At 55.5% G+C, this 21931-nt stretch overlaps 1 protein-coding gene across 1 annotated transcript in view; it reads right to left on the bottom strand.

The window, feature by feature from the left end:
* Positions 1-18826, bottom strand: part of GRID1 (glutamate ionotropic receptor delta type subunit 1) — a 786921-nt gene extending 768095 nt beyond the window's left edge. Inside the window, exons 1-2 of the mRNA XM_023226082.3 lie at positions 18340-18826; positions 16014-16169 (exon numbers count right to left, since the gene is read on the bottom strand). Of these exons, the coding sequence (XP_023081850.1) occupies positions 16014-16169; positions 18340-18418 (235 nt within the window). The 5' untranslated portion in view covers positions 18419-18826. The remainder of the gene's footprint in view (positions 1-16013; positions 16170-18339) is intronic.
* Positions 18827-21931: the final 3105 nt, after the last annotated feature.

Consider the following 21931-nt stretch of genomic DNA (forward strand, 5'->3'; position numbering starts at 1 on the left):
CCATAAGAGGCGGAAACCCCTACATGCCACAGGGTGCAAGGCTTGGCCACCTTCCCCATGGTCCCAGTGGGGACCTCCCAGCACATCTAGACAGGCTCCCCCAGGAAGGGGCTCTCTAGGAAGATGGCCCCTAGACCACCTGTCACTGGGGTCTCAGTCCAACAGCAGGTGTGCACTGTGAGCTCTCTGGGACACACAGTGTGCATGCAGTATGTGTGTGCAGGTCCTGGTGTGTACTTGCCAGAGGTCCAGTCAGGCAGCCACTCAACAAACATTTGCTCCACCCCTGCATGTGCCTAGGTCTGTACAGGCCCGGGAGTCCCAAGATGAGTTCATGGTGCTGGTGCTCACAGACTTCAAAGGCGCATGTAGAAGCCAGACACCAACTAAGACACAAAGAATGGCATGGCAGCAACGACGCAGCCCTGGCCCAGACAGAGGAAGCAGAGTGGTCAGGAAAGGCCTCCTGAAGAGCATACAGAGCTGAGACTGGGAGGAGACGGGGCTCGGTGGCACAGGGTGCATGGGTGTAGGCAACCAGGAGAGAGCAGACTGGATGCCAGGGCAGAGGCCAGACCACGAGGACTTGAATGCTGAGCACAGGTGTGACCCTGCAAGCCAGCAGCCACAGGGGCCTGGTGTCGGGAAGATGCCCTGGGGAGCTCTGAGGGGCAAGGCTAAGTGGGGGCCCATCTGCCCTGTGCCAGTGCCTGGGCTGGCACACAAGAGCCCCGGCACGTCCACGCACATAGCATGTCCACGTGACAGCATCCCAGGGCAAGGCCAAGGCAGAGCCACATGCATGCCCCTGCTAGCTGCACCTGACATCCAGGAGCTCCCAGGAGCACTCACCAGTGCTGATCAGTGCATGCTGAGACTCATCACAGACCTCACTGTCCTGCCTTTAACAATGTTAATTTTTCTTCGCAGGAGCTAAGTAGCCTAAAGCAGTGGGACCCCATCCTGGCTGCACTCATGCAGCCTTCTCCTGAGAAAAATTGAGCATGAACAACCACAGAGCTTCCAAGCCCTTTTAGCCCCTGCTCACCAGGAGGGGTCCAGCTTCTGCTTCCTCAGAGGCCAACGTGGCAACAGCAGTGGCTGCTGGCTATGAACTCAGACGGGCAATGGTCAGCAGCTTCTGGAGTGCAGAGGGAGGCGCTAGTGGGAGCCGGTGGGAAGTACCTCCCTGCCAAGCTCACAGCTGTCAGGCTCACCACTCCAGACCTGCAACAGCTCCTCCCCTTCCTGGCCAGGGACCCTTCCACATACCCTGGCCAGAAAGAGGCAGTGGCCAGGACCATGTCAGCCCCATTTCACCCATGGAGGCTGCTGGGGGCAGAGGGGCTCCTAAGCCCACAAGAAAATTCCCAGGTGGGAGAAGAGAAGAGAAACCCAGGTTCTGGTGCAGAAGCTCACACCGCCAGCACCTGGAGCCCAGGTGAGCTTCTATTTCTTCTGCAAGGCTTCTCCACTCACCCCCAACTACCCTCTCCCACCCGCACAGGCACACCTCAGGCATACAGAGGTATGGGGCCTCCAGAACTTTCCCACTCCAGCCAGTGAGTATTGGAAACATCTCCATCGTGGTTCTCCCCTTTGCACGTGGCTTTGGAAGACCAGGGAGAAGCATATAAATAGCCATTACCAGGGAGAAGCAGTGCCATCAGCTCCCATCTTTTCTTGACAGGAAGATCTTCAGTGCAGAAGCTGACCAGGAGGGAAGGGTTAGCACAGGCAGACCCACAGGGGGCAGGACAGGACTGCTATACACACAGCTGTGCAACCCCAAGTGGTCCTGAGAAAGAACACGGGACAAGGAGCAACAGCATGCAGAGGCTGCAGAGAGCAGAGGTTCTATGAGTCCCTCCGTCCCGTCGCCCATCCAGGGACTTTTACTGAATACCTACAACCAGCCTCATACCAGGCTTGGTTCTGAGGACTTGGCAGCAAACAAGACAGACTCTTCTCTGCCCTCACAAACATGATGGCCCTCACAAATAAATTATTAATATCATTGCTGATGAGGAAGCCTGCAAAGAACGAAAATAACATTTTGGTAGGGGCCCTACTTGGAGCCAAGGGGAGCGTCTCTGAGGAGGTAAGATCAGAGGCATAGCCAAAGGCTGAGAAGGGGCCCAGCATGCAAAGAACCTTCCAGATAGTAGGAACAGCATGTGCAAAGGCCCCAGGGTAGATGCATGCTTGGCTTGTTGGAGAGATGGGGAAAAGGCCAATGTGGCCAGAGCAGTGAGGTCAAGAGAAGTGGCGACTGAGACATAGGTAAGATCAGCTTTTGTCGGGGTCCTTGGAGACTTGTGGCCCCAGTGAGGGGTCTGGATTTTATTCTTAGTGCAATGGGGAGCCATTGAAGGGTTTCAGCAGGAGAGGAAGGTGATTAGATTGATTTTTCGGATAACTCTGGCTACTATACGGACAATGGCCTGGAGGGAAGGGCAAAGCAGGGGGCCACGAGGAAGTGACCTCAACTGTCCAGGCTGGGGCTGGGGAGATGGCAGTGGAGGTGGAGAGAACCAGACAAAAGCCAGGTGCATAGTGGGAGGCCCAGCAGGTACAAGGAGAGCACCAACTTGGCTGCCAGTCCTTCACAATACCTAAGCAATCCCTGCTTCACTTTGCTTTCTGTGTCATTCCCTGTACTGCCCAGGATTGTCCTGAGATGATGCACAGACAGCCCTGGGCAGTTTGTAATATATTGGTAGACACCTCTGCTTTTTTAAAAATTGACGTATAGTAATTGTACATATTTATGGGGTACAGAGTGATATTTCAATACATGTGTACAACGTGTAATGATCACATCAGGTAATTAGCATATCCATCACCTGAAACATTCATCATTTCTTTGTGTTGAGAGCATCCAAATTCCTCTCTTCTAGCTGTTTGAAAATATACAATAAATTATTGTTAATTATAGTCACCCTGCAGTGCTCTAGACCACTAGAACTTATGCCTCCTAACCAGCAGTAACTTTGTATCCCTTAACCATCTTCTCCCTATCCTCCTTTCCCCTGCCCTCCCCAGGCTCTAGTAACCTGTATTCTACTCTCTACTTCTATGAGTTCAATGTGTTTAGCTCCCACATGAGTGAGAACATGCAGATGCCTCTGCTTTTCAACAGGCAATCACCAGGAGCCTGCAGTATAGCAGATGCTGCCAAGCTCACCACATTCCTTTCCCGAGTGAGATTCCTGGGCCAGCTGCAAGCACCACCCAGGTGACTGTCCATGAGGCTTCTACAATGAAAGGAGGATTAGCTGAAATGGCTCCAGGACCCCAGCCAACTCCAGCATCCCGTGGCTCCATGAAACATGCACGAGACGGTGTATGTGGATAGAAAAAGTGCGCAGGACTGAGTCAGGTGCAGACACGCATGGGCTAATGGGATTTCTCGGATTCTTGTAGCACACGTAGGAGCTGGTCTGTGACCCAGTGTCAAGTCACAGGGTAGGCTGGGGAGATGGACTGAGGGATCAGGCCTAGGTCCAGCCTGCTGGACATTTCTGAGGTCAGTGAGGGCAGCACAGGCCTCCCTGCAAGATGGCTGGGGCTGGGAAAGACAGCTAGCTACCTCTGGAAAGTAAGCATAAGATTCGCAGAGCTCTGAACACACTGGACTAAAGGAGTCAGTGTACAGTCCACATTTGGAGTCAAATAGCCAGCTGCATGAGCATTGGCAGGGGTGTCTGATGCACCCCCTTTTCTTGGGAGAAGATCCCAGAGCCTGAGGATCAGAGGCTTACCCAGAGCCACAGCAGGCAGTGATTTGGGAAGCCAGTGTCCTCTTTGGCTTCATCAACATCAGCAGAGTATCCTGAACAAGCAGTGACCATTCCCATCCCTCTGCACTGGCCAGGTGACATCGCGAGGACAATAACTGTGGCTGCTCTTTACTGAGCACCTCCTTTGTGCCAGGCACATGCTAAGTCCTCTGTAGTCATTACTTAATTTGTTCCCGAAGACAGCCCATTAAGTGGGGGCACCAGTATCCCAAGTGTACAGAAAGGAATACTGAGGCTCTGCGAGTTATGTCCCAGGGACCCTGTGTGTTAAGAGGGGCAGTGACAAAAGGGGCTGGGCGCAGTGGTTCACACTTGTAATCCCAGCACTTTAGGAGGCCAAGGCGGGTGGATCACAGGGTCAGGAGTTTGAGACCAGCCTGACCAACATGGTGAAACTCCATCTCTACTAAAAATACAGCTCAGCATAAAGACTGTCCGAGATGAGAGTCACCAATTCTTAGAGGTACACGGATCTTCAGCTCATGTGGTTCAAGGCCGGATTTGAGAAATTTGGGCACTGTAGCCCTGACAAGGCAGGCTGACCCATCTCCCTCAGGCAGTCGGTGCCTGGCCAGGTCTAGCCCCAGGCCAGAGTTTGCTCACAGCTCTTCCTCTCCTGTCTTAGTCTGCTCTGGCTGCTAAAACAAAACACCATAAACCAGGTGGATTAAACAACAGACTAATTTATTTTCTCAACAGACAGTTCTGGAAGCTGAAAGTCTAAGATCAAGGTGCCAGCATGGTTGGTTCCTGGTGAGGGCTGTCTTCCTGGCTTGCAGACGGCCGCCTTCTTGCTGCATCCTCACATAGCAAAGAGACACAGCAAGCTCTTTGGTGTCTCTTCTTATAAGGCCACTAATCCCATCAAGAGGGCCCCACCCTCATGACCCCATCTAAACCTAATTGCCTCCCAAGGCCCTGCCTGCAATGCCATCACATTGGGGGTTAAGGGCTTTGATATAAAATTAGGGAAAACAAACATTCAGTCCATAACACTTCTAGACTTTCCCCAGTCTGGCCTTGGCTTTGCATGGCCCCCTCAGCTGTGGACACAAGAACTCTGACATCTGCTGACCTGTATAACTGAGACCCCAAGAGGGCCACTCCCTGGGGTGGTAGGCAGACTGGCGCCCTCTCATCCCATTAGCATGATGCTGAGATGCTACAGGGGACACCGACAATGAAGAAGCACTTAAGGTGCTGTCCGCGGCCTCCTCCTGACCTTGGCCAAGTTAAGTGACCACCACTGCAATGACCATCCCATTGGATGATCTCTGAGGGCCCCAGAGTCAGGCCCACACATCTGAGGCCAGGAATGTGCCCCCAGGAGGGAAAGGAAAATGTACTTATCGAGTGTGCACTACAAACCGCCCTTAGAGCTAAGGATACCACAGGGAACAAAAGCAACCGAGTCCCTCCCTCCCCACAGTCCACAACCTCCAGGAGGCATCACCAACAAGTCAAAGGAAACACAAGGCAAGGGGAGCACATAGCCAGGCCAGTCTCCTGTGGGTGCTGGGATGCACTCTGAGGATGCCACCTCCCAACTGGAACCTCACGTGAGTCCAGGAGGGGTGTGAGGGAGCTAGCAGTGCTTCAAGCAGCAGCTGGAAGCCTTGGCTCTTTCTGCTAAACATGCCCAGGCAGCATGGGTGTCTGCAACAGTCTCCTTGTGTGTGCATGTGTCTGTGTACATACACACCTGCTCAGCACTGCCCACCACACCAGAGCCCCCAAAAGCCCTTTGGAGGGCTGAGCCATCACACTGCTGGACTCTCCAGGGCACCTGTGGCCATGTTCCTCCTGGAACAGGAGGAACCCGTTCCAGCAGTGTGATGGCTCAGCCCTCCAAAGCCTGTATCAGGTGCACAGTAGATGCCCAGAGCTGAGGCTCAGGTCCCTGCACAGAGCTGGGCCCCAGCAGCAAGCCTTAGGCCAGCTCCAGTTGGGGTTCTGTGATAAGGAGAGACCCACCCTCAGCTCTCCAGGCCCAGGCTGGCAAACTGCAGGACTTGGGGGTGGCCCACAGGGTTGTTTTAGTTACCAGAACCCTGTGGGAGAGGTGAGTGAGGGCAGGTACCCTGGGAGCCTCCTGGGACAGAGGAGGAGCAGCATTGGATGCTACAGCCATGGCAGGGAAGGTGGCAGGAACCCTAGAGCCCAGCTGAATCAAGGCCACCTCAGCATCTGACACTGGCCACTGAAGATGGAGCACTGTTGGGAGGGGGGCTCAGCCCAGAGCTCAGATCAGGTCTCAGAGCTCTGAGCCCAGAGCCCAGACCAGAGGCCAGAGCGGGGCCACTCCACTGCTCACCACACCTCTGGGCACTCAGATGAAAAGGCAGAAGAAGGCCCACGACCCCAGGCCAGGAACAGAGCCACAGTAGTATCTCAAGTCTCCACCCTGGACTGAGCAGGAGGAGTGCCAAGGGGGACAGAGAGCAAGGAGACGGCCTTCCAGGCCAGGCCAGGACCCAGTTTACCGGGGCACTATAAACTGCCATGGGTGGGCCGGGCCCAGAGCTCCAGGCAGCAAGGCCTGTGTCTCAGCCCTGACCTGGGGATTGCTAGCACCCAGACAGGACCCAGAGACCAAGAGGTGTCGTGTACCTTGGCAGGGTCCTAGGAGGATGGAAAACATTGTGGCCAGGACACAACAAGAACGAATGCCTCCTGAACATACTATGTGCCAGCACCCATGCCCTCAATGCAAGAATGAGCCCCAAGGCACTAAGCACCCCTCTCTCGGGCACCATGGTGGACTGTCGCTCACCACAGCCTCCCTCCTGCCAGCAGTACATCCTCTTTAGATCCACCACCACAACCCCAAGGCAGCCCCCATTTCGCAGAGGTTGAGACTGAGGGTCAGAGAGGGAAAGTGATCTGTTCGAGAACACACAGCTGATCAGTCAGATTTGGGAACTGAACCCATGCCTGCCTGACCCCTTTCCACCAAACACAGCAAGGTAGGCCTGCCCTATGGCCAGGTCCTACGGAGGCAGGGGCAGGCCAGTGGGATTCTGGCCACTTCATGCACTCAGAGCAGACAAGGCCACAGCAAGATGGAAATACCATGCCATGACAGTCCACAGGTCCCCAGAGTCCCAGCCCACATGGACGGCTCTGAGCAGCCTCCATATGAGCCATGTTGTCAACACTAACCTCCTTCCCTGCTCTCCTGAGGCACCCAGAATGGTTGGGGCTCAACTCCAAGCCGCACATCTCTACCGCCCTAAGTGGGCCAAGGCTGTGGGAACCTGCACACACTGCCCAGCCCAGGGCAGGAAGTGAGAGGAGGACAAGTCTCCACCATAGACCACTCAAGCTAGTAAGATCACAGTCACCTCCACCTCTTCACCCAGTCACTGCCCTGTGCTCACCCTGGGCTGGGCTATTTTAGTGCATTTCCTCAACTGATCCTCTCAGCTGTCCTCCGTTCCATTTTACAGTCATGGAAACCGAGGTTGCCCACCCAGAGTCAGAAAGCACAGCAGGGGTGGGAGCCCCAGTCTGTGTGAGGGACAGCCACTACACTCCCACCCCCTCAGCTCCTGGACACTACACGGATGCTCCGGCGGAGGCATGGGGAAGGGCCAGGCTGAGCACAGTGGGGAACCGGGGCGGGTCAGGTAGAGATGCAGTCGCAGAGCACAGCTGCCTCACCTAGGGTCTGTCGAGGGACGAGTGTGAGGGAAAACTGGAAAGATGGGGCCATTAGGGCCACATGTCCCACACCTGGGTGGAGGAGGAGGGGCAGCCTGGGCTCAGGACCACCCTAGGCCCCCAGCTAACACCCTCCACCTCACCCACTGGTAACCTACGCTGCCCACAGCTTGGACCTAGAAACAGAAGGGGCCATCTCATCCCCTCCGGACCACCCTGCCCGCACCTCAGGCCCAGAAAGGGGAACTCTGGGTTCTCCTTTCTTCAACCATGGCCATCCGCCAGGAAACTGGCTGTTTACGGGCTGGGAGGAAGGGCTCAGAGAGTCTAGCTGAGATGTTGGACACAGACCCAGCTGCCTTCCTGGGCCCAATGCCTGTCAGAGAGGGCAGCACCCCAGAGAAAGGGGCTGTCACAGGCCAGCAATGGCAGAGAGATATGTGGTCTCTGCCCCAGCCCACTGCCATTAGGAGGAGAAGCCTGTTGCTTCGTGGGGCAGCAGGGGCAAGGCGTGGGAGTCTATATCAGGGACAGGGCCACAGGGCTGAAGCCATGGAAAGTGCAGACTTGCCAAGTCCAGCTACGGGGACAGGGGGAGGTCATGGGTGCTGGTCCTGTCGGTGGCTGGGCCGAGAACCCAATCTTCACCTCATGACTAGCTCAACGCTCCTGAGAGCTGGGATTGTCCAGGTGCTAGTTTACAGAGCACAAGATTGGCAGACATGGAGAAAAGCAGAGGTACAACCCCAGCCCGGGCTGGGGACCCTGGCTTCCTGACTTCCCAGCACAAGGAAGGGCTGCCCAGAGGTCTGCAGAGGAGGGACAAGTCGCTGAGAACACAATGGGGAATCGACGGGAGCCACGGATTCCACCCAACCCAGCATCCAATACCTAAAATTGTTTTTGCTTTTTGTTTGTTGCTATTGTTTAAATGAATCGCCAAGGAAGTAGGAAGGCTGTTTCGACATGAATGGGAAATAGGCATTTCTGTCGCTCACCAGTTGTTTCCAGTTCTCTCTGCTTCCAGGCACATAGTAGGGCTGTGCTTCCTGGATCCCTTGTGACTGGCTGCGGCCATATGGCTGGTTGCAGCCAATGAGTCATAAGCAGAAGTGATGTGGGCACATCCAGGCTGAGCCCCTCAGAGCTCTCTTTCCCTCTGGCACAGCAACTGGCAACAACCAAGTGAAGTGACCATGAGGGGTCAAGCTCCCCACTGACCAGCAACGGACACACAGCAAGAGCAGGAAATACTGTGTCATGCAAGCTGCTGGGACTTTTGGATTGTTTGTTACTGTAGCATAACTTAGCCTCCCCTGACTCATATAATGGGAAACACAGAGCAAAACCAAAGGGTGGAGACCCACAGGCACGGCCATGGGTAACCAAGTGTAAAAAGAATCACATCCAGGGATGGAATGGGTTAGAAATGATCTGGGAAGAGGCAGGGCAGATGGGATGCTCTCAGTTGTTAGGCGACAGCATTTCCTGGGCAGTAGAAGGCTCAGTGAAGAGGGAAGACAGCTGCTGTGAGGACAAAGCTAGAGGATTTCAACCTGGCAGCTACAAGAATTGGGAAAGAGAGTCTGTCTGCCATTACAAGAGATGACTATGAGTGCTGAGGGACAGCCTTAGCTGGCCCCCAAGAGAAACCTGGCGAAATGGCCCCATCAGGAAAATTGTCAAAGTACTCATGTCCTAGACCTAGAAACAGAAGGGGCCATCTCATCCCTTCCAGGCCACCCTGCCCACACCTCAGGTCCAGAAGGGGGAACTCTGGGTTCTTCTTTCTCAACTGTGGACATTGGCCAGGAAACTGGCTGTTTACCGGCTGGGAGGAAGGGCTCAGACAGCCTAGCTGAGATGTTGGACACAGACCCAGCTGCCTTCCTGGGCCCAATGCCTGTCAGAGAGGGGAGCACCCCAGAGAAAGGGGCTATCACAGGCCAGCCCAGGACTAGGAACAGCAGCAGCTCAGAGGCAGTATGATCCGTGGACTCTCCCACACGCCTGGCATGAGGTATCCATCTGCTCATTGCCAGTTAAGTCCAACCTCCCAATCTAGAGAGCCGAGCCATGGCAATAAGGAATGAAGGGAACCTCTTGAACCCAAAATTTGAGGAAGTGGGTGGTGCCGGAGTGTAGTCTATAAAATGAGAAAGTGTGTGTGTCCCCATGCATGTGTGCATGTGTGCGTGCTCTTGAGTACATGTGGATGTGTGTGTGCCAGAGTATATGCATGCATGTGTGTGTGTGTTGCACATGCATGTGTGTGCACCTGCACAGGAATGACTCCAGAATGAAGGAGAATGATGCCTATGAGTTCAGCACCCTGACACCGTGAGTTCAGCACAGGTTTGTGGGAAATCCAGAGAGGGGACCCAATGCCTAACTCCAGACTATCAATGCCTGCAGCCTCATCCACAGCTGTTATCACTGGCAGTAGCCCTTGAGGGGTCCAGGAACAACAGCTCTCTGTGGGACCTCGGGCAGCAAAGCAAGATTGACTTCAACGAGGGCCCTCCCTTGGGCTGTAGGTAGGCATGGGCATAGATGGTGAGGTTCTAAAGAACAACCTGCCCAGGCAGAAAAGAAGCCCTGGGTCCAAGCGGCAGCACGAACTTACAGTCTGACTATTCAAACAGCAGTTTCCTCCAGGAACTTCCTTATGCACAAGCAGCAGCCAAGCCCAGGAAAAGAAGCTGGCATGTCATTGGAGAACGCAGGTAAGTCTGTGGAGGCCCCACAGGCTTACAGTGTGATGCTTCCAGAGTGAGCTTTGTAGAAATGGAAAGGAAACATAGCCATCCATCCCAAGTGACTGTAGCAAGCCCAGCAAAGACAAGAGGATGCCCCCCAGTAAGCAAGAGTGCAGTCAAGCATGCAAAAGATTATCAGGGTGGAAGGAAAGTGGAGGTGGACAGTGCACATTGGCTACATTGGGCAAAGACAGGTGTGCCAACATGGTAGCAGAATAATGGCCCATAAAGATGTCTACATCCTAATCCCTGTATCTGTGAATATACTAGGCTACATGGCACAAGTTGCCGACAGCATTAAGCTTGCAAACCAGCTATCCTTAAAATAAAGAGGGCTGGATGCAGTGGCTCACACCTGTAATCCCAGCATTTTAGGAGGCCGAGGCAGGTGGATCACGAGGTCAGGAGATTGAGACCATCCTGGCTAACACAGTGAAACCCCGTCTCTACTAAAAATACAGAAAATTAGCCAGGTGTGGTGGCGGGCACCTGTAGTCCCGGCTATTTGGGAGGCTGAGGCAGGAGAATAGTGTGAACCCAGGAGGCGGAGTTTGCAGTGAACTGAGATCACACCACTGCACTCCAGCCTGGGTGACAGACCGAGACTCCGTCTCAAAAAATAATAATAATAAAAATAAGGAGAGTATCTGGGATCATCCAGGTGGGCCCAATATAACCACAAAGGTCTTTGAAAGAGGGAGCCAAGTGGAAAAGGGGGGAAGAAGAGTCAGAGAAGGAGACATGATGACAGAAGCCAGGTCAGCATGAGAGGATGTGAGAAGGCCTTGACCCACCATTGCTGGCCTTGAAAATGGAGGAAAGGGCCAGGGGCTGAGGAACTCAGCAGCCTTCGGAAGCTAGAGAAGGCCAGGAAACAATTCTCTCCTCCAGCCTCCAGAAGGACCCAGATTCTAGCCCAGCAAGACCCATGTTAGGCTTCTGACCTGCAGAACTGCAAGAGAATAAATGTGTGTTGATCTAATCAACTAAATTTCGGGTAAAATTTGTTTCAGCACCACAAGAAAACTAACACAGCTGAGAGGATGGGAATAAGGGGTCTACAGCATCTTTAGGAAGACACGGACATCACACTCAGACAGCCTCTGACAGTGTCTGGTGAGGCTGCCTGCAGGACTGCAAGGGCGTGGCCTCGATGGGACCTACAATTCTCTATAATTCTGAATGGAAGCCAAGGAAGATGCCAGAAGCCATCAGAGCTAGCAGAATGTCTAGATACCAGTGTGGCCAGTGAGGGGCAGGGTGACCACTTAGGAGGTAATGGATATAAACTGAGCAAGGCCTCCAGATGGGCACCAACAAGCTCTCTGTGTTTCATTTTTATTTTATTTCATTGTTTCATTCTGTGAACCACAAGCTATTCTTGGTAATTTTTATGTCTTCCTAGAACCCTTTTGTGCTTTTGATAACTAAAAGGAATATTGCCTCACTTGCATGCATTCCTTTTTTCTGCCTCTTCCCTAAACTGTTATCCCTCCACGCTGCGACAGGTATATCTACAGCATATCCAATAACTCACATCTTTTACTCACAGTAAAAAGTAATGCTGGGAAATGAGAAGACTCGTGCTCAATAAATTATATGCATTTATATAACCTCCTATTTGAGCAGGCACTTTACAACAATCTGAAATTTTTTTTATTTAACAAATTAGGATCTCTTTTAGTGTCTAGAAGACAAATTTTCACACTATTTGTTAATATGGACTTTGCCAGCTAAATCTAAGATGTAACATTTTAGAGATTTAAATGTCCTTTCTGTGTTATTTGCTAACTTTCAATCCTTATCAAATGGATATTTTATTGTGTGATCCATTCTTTTCCATAAATTGACCAAACGTCCTAAAAGGCAGTGCTTGTAAGGAGCTTGTTAAAACTCAGCCTGAAGAAATTGTTAAGTATAAATCTTAGGACCAACATATCCAGACCGAGTTTCTTGTTTTGTTCAGGAATATTTAATTCTGCATATCTCAGCATAAATAGTTCCTTTTAAAAAAAAAAAGTTTTGAACATTGAGAAATGTATGCAGTTACTAAAAGTAATGTTTACAAATAGTTCACAGTGATTTCAGAAAAGGCCAATGATGTTAAATGGGGAGAAAAAACAGGATATAAAACTGAACAGAATGGGAGCTCTCAAAATTTATAAAATACAGTGGTGGGGGAAAGACTAGAAGGAAACAACACTAGTGCTATTCAGAGCAATTTTGTTCTGCTTCTTGACGTTTTCCTGTACCTTCCACATTTTACATAATAAGCACACACTGCCCTTTTTCTTTTTTATATATTTGTATTAATACATGCTCATTGCAGCAATGCATTTTCTTTTATAATCAGGGAAAAAAAGTAAGAGCTAAAAATGAAAAGGTCAGTTTGGGTCCTCTCTCAAGGAATTCACTAGCTTAAAAAAATGGTGTAGCTGAAAATATCAACAGCCTCAAGAGAAGCTGAGATGGATTCACAGTTGGGTCAAGGAATGGAAAGGGAATTACTGTTTACAGAACACCCACCTCAGGCCTTATGCAGACGATTTACACACATCTCATCTCATTTAATCCTCACAATCCCATGAGGCAAATCCTATGATTATTCCCTTTGAACAGATCTGGAAACAGAAGCTCAAAGCAGGGCTCCAGGGTCACACGGTGAGTGAAGACAAGCAAGATGGGAACTGAAACTCTTTAGGCTCCACCAAGCTCTTATCGCTGCATGGCACTGCCTCTCACACCAAAACAGCTACAGCACCACTCTACTGAGAGGTCACTGTGGGCTTGTCCAGTCAATGATGGAGATCGAGCCCCTATCTGCCTTTGCTCTCCATCCCTGACCACTCCCCTACTAAAAGTCTTTTTCTTTCCTACTCAACCTGTATCGACAACCCATGTCCTGCTGCAATGAATGTCCAGGCCCAGCAGTGAGAGATAAGCCATTCATCAAGCAGGGATCAAGCCAGGTGATGGAAAAGCACCCCACAGAGTACAGCCAAGGAAGGACATCCGAGAGCTGAGTACCTGCAGCAGAGCCCCAGGCAAGGGAAAAGGAGGCTGATGAGCACTGCTCTGCCCCTCCCAGAGGCCTTCCAGGGCTGGCTCCTCCCATCCCTTGTAGGCATCCAAGGGCTATGCAAGGTCACAGGATAACGATGGATTTCAGTCCACCAGACTCATAAAATGAAAGTAAATGCCAGCTTTCACCAGCACAAACTCTCTGGGCAGTAGGCAGCCCAGCAACAATACCTGGCCAGTGTCTCTCTCCTTCGACAACTGTCAACCACCAGAATCTAACTCCCTACTTCCAGACATGCAGAAACACTCACTCACACCCCACAGAGACCGTGTCAGCCTGCCATCCTTGGAGCCTGAGATACTTTTCCAGTTATACAAACAGAGAAACCGAGACCCAGAAAAGGCCCCTGGGTGGAACATTTGTCCCCAGGACAAAGTTGCTTTGAGGAGCTTACAGGTTGAATCGCCCATAGCTCTGTTTTGTGTGGCTTGTGCTGTGTTGTTTACATTGTTTTAATAGTTGATGACAGCTTTAAATCAAATTTTACATTAAGGTCCAGATTTGGGGTTCCTCTTAAAAAAATAAATCAGCACGTCTACAACAGTAGGATTTTCACTCCCAACCGCAAAATCTGTTAAAGCTGTGTGACAGCTTCTCCTTTTAATGGAGATGACCTCTTCAGGCCCTGTTCTCCAGGTGCCACAGGAACCAGCTGCCCGGTTCATCCTTGTGTGTTACCTGCATGAGGTGGCAACCTTGTGCAAGAGCACCATGTTTAGTCCCTGGGGAACTGCTGATGGGAGCGAACGGGCATTATTCAGGGGCAAAATGAATGCGCTTGGATACTCAACACTGCAGAGGGGAGTCAACAGAGGTGTGTCACCAGACATGGAACACAGGCAGGGTCTCCACCACACTGGGAGCTCCTGGGTCCAGGAAATATGTGCTTCCAAACTGTGGCTTCGGCTCCCAAGCACAAAGAGTGAATGTCGACAGAGATGGGGTGTGTGGAGCCAGTGTCAAGGGAACAGGAGGCAATGTGGAAGTTGTAGCTTGTCACCCCAGGTCCCCACCCCAGTTAGGGTTCCTTCCACTAAGAAGGCCCTGCCCTCCTCTGGCTGGAGCCCACCCCAAGAACCTGCAACGAGCTGTGGTAAGGGCACACCGAAAAGAAGTCCAGAATAGGGGGCGTCTGGAGACAGAGACTGCTGGTGGGGCACTAGACACCAAAGAAGGGCAGGAATTCCTCTTCCCCGTACCTCAACAGACATCTGACAATGGACATCTGTCACAGCTGGAAGCAGCAGCTCCATAATAAGCAGTGTTAGCCTCACCCCCGCTGCCCAAAGAAAGCACTTGGGACTCCCGGTTTGTAAAACCACCTCAAGAAATCCTTGGACCTTCAGTCCCCAGAACTAGTCCCCAGTCCCTGCCCCCAGAGCTGGCCCCTTTCCTTCCTCTGCTGCACTCAAGAATAGGAGACCCCCAGAATTCCTCCTTCCAGCACAACGACCTCCCCAACACCAGCTCTGACACCCCAGACCCAGACCAGAGCCATCATCGAGGTATCCTGTCCTTGCAGGCACCAGGGAGACTAGCAGCCCATGTGTACCATAGCAGCAAGAGGACTCTGGGCTCAAGGGGCTTGAGGAGAAAGCACCGGCCCGGAGCTCTTAGCCAGCCCACCTCCCACTACACCCACTGCCCTCTCTACACTGCCCTACCAGTTCCTCCAGCAAGGAATCCCTGCATCCTGCACCACTAACTGTGCCCTTCTATCCTCAGCACTGAGGGGCACTGGCCTCAGAGTCCCCATGGTGTGGTGAGCAAGGCAGAGGGAAGGAGAACGGACTTAAGCTGGGTAAGTGTCAGAGGTGGAGCCTTAGGCCTTAACCAGGAAGCTGGAGGCTTGGAGACAGAACCGGGGTTCCGGAGCTGAAAGTCAGGTTGAAAGGGAGGGACTAGGAGAGAGGAGGGAAAGCAGAGGGAGCTGTCACGAACGCCCTCGCCACGCACCTGTGGCGCCTGCCGCGGGCCCGACTGGAGGCAATGGCCGTGGACAAGGGCGGCCCCGGCGCAGGCTAGGATTTCCCCGCAGCCGGACTGGCCCAGCTCCGCTCCTTTCCTGGGCGAACAGCGCCCACCTCCGGCCCAGGCGGCGGCGCCTCCGCCCGCGGCGCTGACAGCGATAGAGAAACCCGCTCCTCCAAACCTGGTGGAGGAGTGCGGCAGAGAAGCGCCAGGCTGAGGCTCTGGGGGCCGTGGGGCGCGAAACACCGCACCTACCAGGTTATGCCCGGGAGAAGGAGACAGGGCGGGCTCCAGCCGCTGGGCACTCCTCACCTCGAAGTGAGGAAGACACCGGCCCACCGAGATCAGGGGAGGTGCGCCCGACACAGGTACCCTGCACGCAGACACGCCCACCCCCAAACACCGAGAAACAAAGACGGCCTGGAGCCACGCACGCCTGCGCAGCCAGCGCTGGGCGCACACCCACGCCCACACAGCCCGAAAGGCGGCGCGCAACCCGCTAGAAGCCCAGCTCCCCGCGCTCGCAGGCTCTCATTGCCGGCCCGCAGCGCAGAGCAATCCTGGCGCCGCTGCCTAGGTGGGCCAGGGAAGGCGCGCCACCGCGTGTAGCACCGTGGCTGCCCAGGAGCAGAGGGGGACTCGCGCGGCCCAGTTCGTCCCAACCCCGCCGGTGCCCACTGCTGCGACGCCTCACAGACCGTGTCCCAGTGGGCCCTGGGCACAGCGGTCACTCACCTTCCTGCACAGCCTGGAACGGGTTGTTGGCCTCGATGACCTTGATGGAGTAGGTGATCTTCTCGCTCTGCAGGATGTCATCGTTGAGGCTCAGGTCGGATACCGCCAACTGGAACACCCTGTCGTCCTTGGCTGCGTTCTCCTCGAAGATGGCACCTGGTGGAGAGGAGGGATCAAGACCGGACCTGGACAAGAACCCTCTCCCCGCTTCCCTTGGCCCGAGGGTCAAGGCACTCGTAGACCAATGATTGCCAGGTGGTGGGAAGTCTGAGCTGGTATTTCAGCTTGGCAGGGTAGAATAAGGCTCTCCCATCTCCCCCCGCACAGGAATATGCTCCCCTCCCCCCAGCAGCCCTCAGCGCACACGTGCACACAGTTGACATGAGTTACACATGCACGTCCCACATGCTGCCACCAGGTCACACACGTGTCTCACAACCAAGGCACCACATGTCCTAGCCATGCCCCACACAAGGGACTAAGCCAAGCTGGGGTGGCCCCAGTCAGTGCCCAAATGCCTTCCATAAATCCCATCCCAGGAGCCAGGAAGTTCCCCCGGAGGGTGGTGTCCCCCACCCAAATCCCAGGACAGAATGATGACTCCTTTCTGCCATGCACGTCCCCTCCTGAGTGGAGCTGAGCAAAGCAGGGCCTGCACAGAGGGGTCTTCCTTAGGCAGGGGCCTCCGATGACCTGCAGCTTGAATGGCTGTGACGCTGCCCGGCCTGGCGCCCTGAGCTCAGCCTCCTACTCTCCATCCTTCCCCACTTCCATTTCCTGTATGTCTGTCGAGGGGAGTGGGGGAAGGGAACTGTGTCCTAGGCGCCTCCACGTTCAGATCTAGCGGGGCTGGGGGTCCCAGAAGGACCTGTTCTTGAAGGGTTTTCTAGAACCGCGGACAGCTCCTCCAGGGCGCCCTCAGGCTGGCGCTTTGTGCGCCTAGCACAGCTTCCATGGACCCTGCGCTTCCAGCCGAGATGCGTCCGACCAGCCCGAGCCTAGTCCTGCAACCTGGGCAGCTCTGGAGTCAGCCACCCACACTCCACCTCATCAAGCCCCGAGGGTCCCTGAGGTCCCGGAGCTAGGCCCAGGGATCCCTCAAGCTGGGGGCTGGGTAGGAGGAGGAAGGCCCCGATTCCTCACTACACCCGGAGCCGGAGCCGCAATGCTGACCGCGAGACCCGCACCCCTCCAGGGCGGGAAGCAGGTTTGGTCACGGGCCCCTGCAGGGGAATCGTAGTTCTCTGAGCCCAGGCCTAGTACTCACCACCCCACTCCACGCCCCGGCCCCGCCTGTCCCGTTCTCCTCGCCTTCAACACCTCCCAACCCCCAGTTTCCCTGTGATCGCTGGTCTTTCCCAACTTCCGGAAAGACTACTGCGGAGGGACTCCCCCAAAGCGACCGCTGTCAGCCCCCCAACTCGGCCCAACTTCCCGAGATTCCTCCCGTGTTGCTCCCAACTCCCACCCACTCCCCCTCGGCGCGCCCCCTCCTCCTCTGCTCTCTCATCTTCTTTCCCGGTTCTCTCTCTCTATCCATCTCTTCCCGCTCAGCATCCCCCTACCCCGCGCTGCCCACGCTTCTTCCCTCGGCTCCCACCACCCAGACTGTCTGGGCCCCCAAGACTTGGACCACGCAAAACTCTGGGACTGTCCAGGATGGTGCTGCAGTCGCCACAACCAGATACACACGCACCCACACATACACCAAGGGCTACACAGACACACCGGAGAAGCAGGCAGACACTGTGTCCACTCTAACAGGCTGACAGACAGTCGTGCACGCACCAACACACGCTCAGATGGCCCCACACACCCCTACGCCCTCTCGCAGTAACAGGGACACCGTGCCAGGCGCACACAGCGACACACGCTGACAACACGCACCCACACACATTCACACACGGTTCCGGTCCGGTCTCTTTGATCTTGCCCTGCCAACTTGGCGAGACCCCGCCGTGCCTTCCCCTGCCCCCCGCTGCTCTGAGCTGCGCGGAAAGGACCTCCTGACCCGCCGACCGCCCCTCTAAGGGCGCGGGTCTCGACGCGCGTCCATCCCGCTGTTCTCCGAAGCCTCGGCCCTAAGTATTGGCAGAGGCCGCGGGGCCCCGCGCAGAGATCAGAGCCCCGGGGAGCGGCCAGCAGACAGCGGGAGCGCGGCGCGGCCCGTGCACAGCTCCTCCGCCGGGCGGCGCGGCGCGGCCCTTCGGGGGAGCACCGCCCGCCGAGCCCCTCGGCCCGGGGAACCGCCAAGTTTGGACGCCGCGCACCCCCTTCCCCGTTGGGGCCCCCGCCCATCCTCGGCCGGGCAGCCAGCCACGCTCACCGATGTGGATGATGGAGTCGGCCCGCACCGACACGCACTGGCATATCCAGGGGAGAAGCCACAGCGTCAGCGCTTCCATGTCCCCCGGGCGCGCGGCTCATCCGCCTGGGCCCGGGGCGAGGCCGAGGGCAGCGCGAAGCGGGGAGGCGCTGGTCCCGGTGCAGTCCCGGGCCGCTCCCCGGGAGAGCCGAGCCCGCCCGTGCGTCTTCCCCCGCGCGCCCGCCCCTGCGCCCTGCGCCCGCCCCAGCCCAGCCCAGCCCAGCCCAGCCCAGCGCGGTCGGGCTCCCGCTCCCGCTCCGGTGGCTGCTGCGGCGGCGCTGGCAGCTTGAGCCCAGGCCGGCGCGGCGGGGGCGGCCCTCGGCGGTGGCAGCGGCGCTTCCCGCGGCTACAGCGGCTTCGGGGGAGGCTGAAGCGGTGGCGGCGGCGGCCGGGCTGGCGTGGCGGCTCTGGGCTGGCTGTGTGTCTGAGCCCCGGTGAGGAGCGAACTGCGGAGGACGCCCCCTCCCCTCCCCCTCCCCCTGGGCTCCGCTCCCCCTCCCCTCCCTGCCCGCCTCCCTCCCCTCCGCCCTTCTCTCTACCACGTGACTGCGGAGCCTCAGCCTCGCCGCGCGGCGCTCGCCCGCTCGCGGCTCGGAGGGGGCGCTGGGTGCTCCACGCTCCCGGCCCGGGGGACGCTCGGAGACCGGCACGGCGGCGGGGACCGGCCTGGGCTGCGGCGCGCGGAGCCGTGGCGGCCCGGGCCTCCTTCTCCGGTTCACCAGGGGCGGGAGAACGGAGGAGGGCCGGCCGCTAACTGCCCTCGAGGGGCTCCCGAAGCGCCCTGGCTATCTCAGCAGCCGCGGGTCTCGGGTCATGTCCCCAGCCGAAACAGACCGTTCCTCGTGGAGTGGGACCTGGGGAGCAAGAAGAGAGACCGGGGCGGGGCGCCGGGCCAGGCCCCGGGACACCTGGGGAGCCAAAGGGGGCCGGCCGCCGCGAGCATCTCGGAGGAGAGCCCGGGCCGCGGGCTCGAACCCTGGCTGGCCGCGCGGACCTCGGCGGGCGCCCATCCCCCGCCCCGCCTGCAGCGCACTCAGCCGGGAGTCGGCAGGAGGCTCGGACTCTGAAGCCCAATTCATGGCCGGAAACCGGCGCAGCCGTGACCGCGGCGCCTGGACGTGAGGAGCCTTCCAAGCGGCCGGCGGGCTCAGACTCCGACCCTGCACGGAGCTTTCTTGCGCGAGCCTGGGCGAAGAGCCCACTCCTCGCGGCCATAGCGGAACGGTGCTCCCTCCGCCTCCGGTGCCTGCCTCCGGCCGGCCACCACCAAAGAGCGTTAAGCTGTTGTGGGCTCGTGCCTGAAAGGGACTGGGCTCCATGTGGCACCCCCAAGATTACGAGGAGACAGCTGAGTTTCCTGGAGTCTGGGACCTGGCAGAGCCTCGTTCGAAAGCTGCTCCTCCGGCAAGCCTGGGAACGTCCCGGGCCCTGTTGTCAGCGGGGACCCCAGGACTCCCGCCGCGCACCAGGTGGTGCTCGAGCTCGAGGGAGGCGGAGAGGCTCCCACCACAGCCCTTGCCCAGAGCTCCCAGAGCACCCAGAGCAGTGGGCAAGGCAGACACCTAACCAGGTCATCTTTTAAATGTTGGGGGGGACTATGAATGAGCTGTGTATGCTCAGATGCCTGGGCTCTGACCTAGCCTGGGAAGAAGAGTAGGGATGGCTTCCTGGAGGAGGTGACAGTCCTAAAGACTGAGTGGAGGTTCCCAAGGAGAAAATAAGGCTTCCAGGCATTGAACGGTGGTGAGCCAAGGCAAAAAGAAAGAAGTGTGTGTGTCTGTATGTCTGTCTGTCTCCCATGTGGCCAGCCAAAGAGTAATCATTGGTAGATTTTACTTTGAAAAGAAAGATTGGAGAGGATGGGCTGTGCTGAGGGGGCCAGTAGAGGCCCATAGCCCTGTGAGGGAACCCTGAGGGGGCCAGCTCAGCTGAGCAGGGACAGCATGGTGGAGCAGAGAAGCTGGATTGCAGAAGTATCAAGGAATCCCATGGGCCAGCAAGGTGACTTCTAGGTTAAGGGGGCCAGGGGGCAAGAAGAGAGGAGTGGTCATACTCGCCCATGGGAGTGGCTGAGTGTGGTCCTACACACACGCGCGCGTGCGTGCGCGCACACACACACACTTCTTCCAAAAACCTGTCTTAGGGTCCTTGAGTAGTGAAACCTGACCCACCCTGCATCTCAAAACCCTCTATGCCTCTAATTCTCATTCCTGCAAAAAATTCTACCATTCACTGGCTGAAATGTTGTAAGGAGAAGAGAAATAAATGATGAGTTTTATTATACATTAGTTTGGTTCCTACGGGGACTGTCTCCACCTTGAAAGGATGGTGGGTGTTGTCTTGACCTGAAGTTCCTGTGGGTCAGGGACACTCCCAGGGTCCCCTGTTGTTGGGGGTTCTCCAGTGTGTTAGTACAGTGGGCATGTGATATACCCAGTTAGAAGTTTTTCTTTGATGTATGTTTTGCTAGGTGTAGGTAGCATGATTTCAGTGGAACAAGTATTAAGACCTCCTTCCAAGTATTAAGAAGACAACCCACTAACACATAGTTTTGGAGTGATTTCCATCAAGTTCCAGTTTGGATGATGAGGTGAGTGATGAGGTTCCTGTGGCTTGGCATCTGAGGATCATGACTCAAGGTAGATCTCATCTGAAGCTGTTGACCTGGGGCAACCTCACCTTCTGTCCCGGGTGCCTCCTTCCCCTCCAGCTTCCAGGGCGTGTAGTAGTCTGCCATCCCCATATGCTCATTCCCAGATGCTCACCCTGGGACAATCCACTCAGCCAAGCCAGTTTTCCTATTCAGGCTACAATCCCCTGAACACCCTTTGTGTGGTGACTGTAGGCACTCTGCTCAGCTCCTGTTCCTCACAGAGCTGGGAGGCAGGCCCAGAGACCACTGGGGACCTGTACAGACTCACCTTGAGGCAAAATGTGTTTAATCCTCTGCCACCTAAAGTTGGAGTTGCCAGGTTCCAGGGGCATTGGCTGTTAGTGGTGGCTTGCTCAGACTCATAAAGCCTTTAACAATTTATCGCTCCTGGCCCAGCTATCCCTGGCCCAACACCCTTATCCCTGATAGCCTCTGGGGCTGCAAATGCTGCCTCTCCAAAACCAGGGGAAGCAGCTCTACCCAATGAACAAGTTCACCTCTACTGCAAGAGTTTAGCTGGAGAAGATAGATTAGCAATCTCTGGGTCATATGACACACACCCACTTCAGAGAGAGAAAAACTGAGGCCCAGAGAAAGGCATCAGGTGAGTTGCTGGCAGGCCCAAAGCTCAGTCCTCTTGGTTTGCTCCTCACTACACAAAGGTGTATTCAAAGAAATTAAAACTGAGTCAGTAAATCTTTCTTTTACACAAGCTCAGCCAGCACAGGTGACTGCTTTTTCTAAAGAGTTCTTCAGTTTTACTGATTCTAATTACTTTTATTTAGCACTTACCACATGCAGGTACTGTGCTCACCACCTGACATCTTACCAAGGAGATGGTCATCCCATTTTACACACAAGGAAATGGAAGGAGGGTGCAAAAAGATAAACTGGGCTCAT

Source organism: Piliocolobus tephrosceles, chromosome 9, assembly GCF_002776525.5.
Source record: "Piliocolobus tephrosceles isolate RC106 chromosome 9, ASM277652v3, whole genome shotgun sequence".
NCBI lineage: Eukaryota > Metazoa > Chordata > Mammalia > Primates > Cercopithecidae > Piliocolobus > Piliocolobus tephrosceles.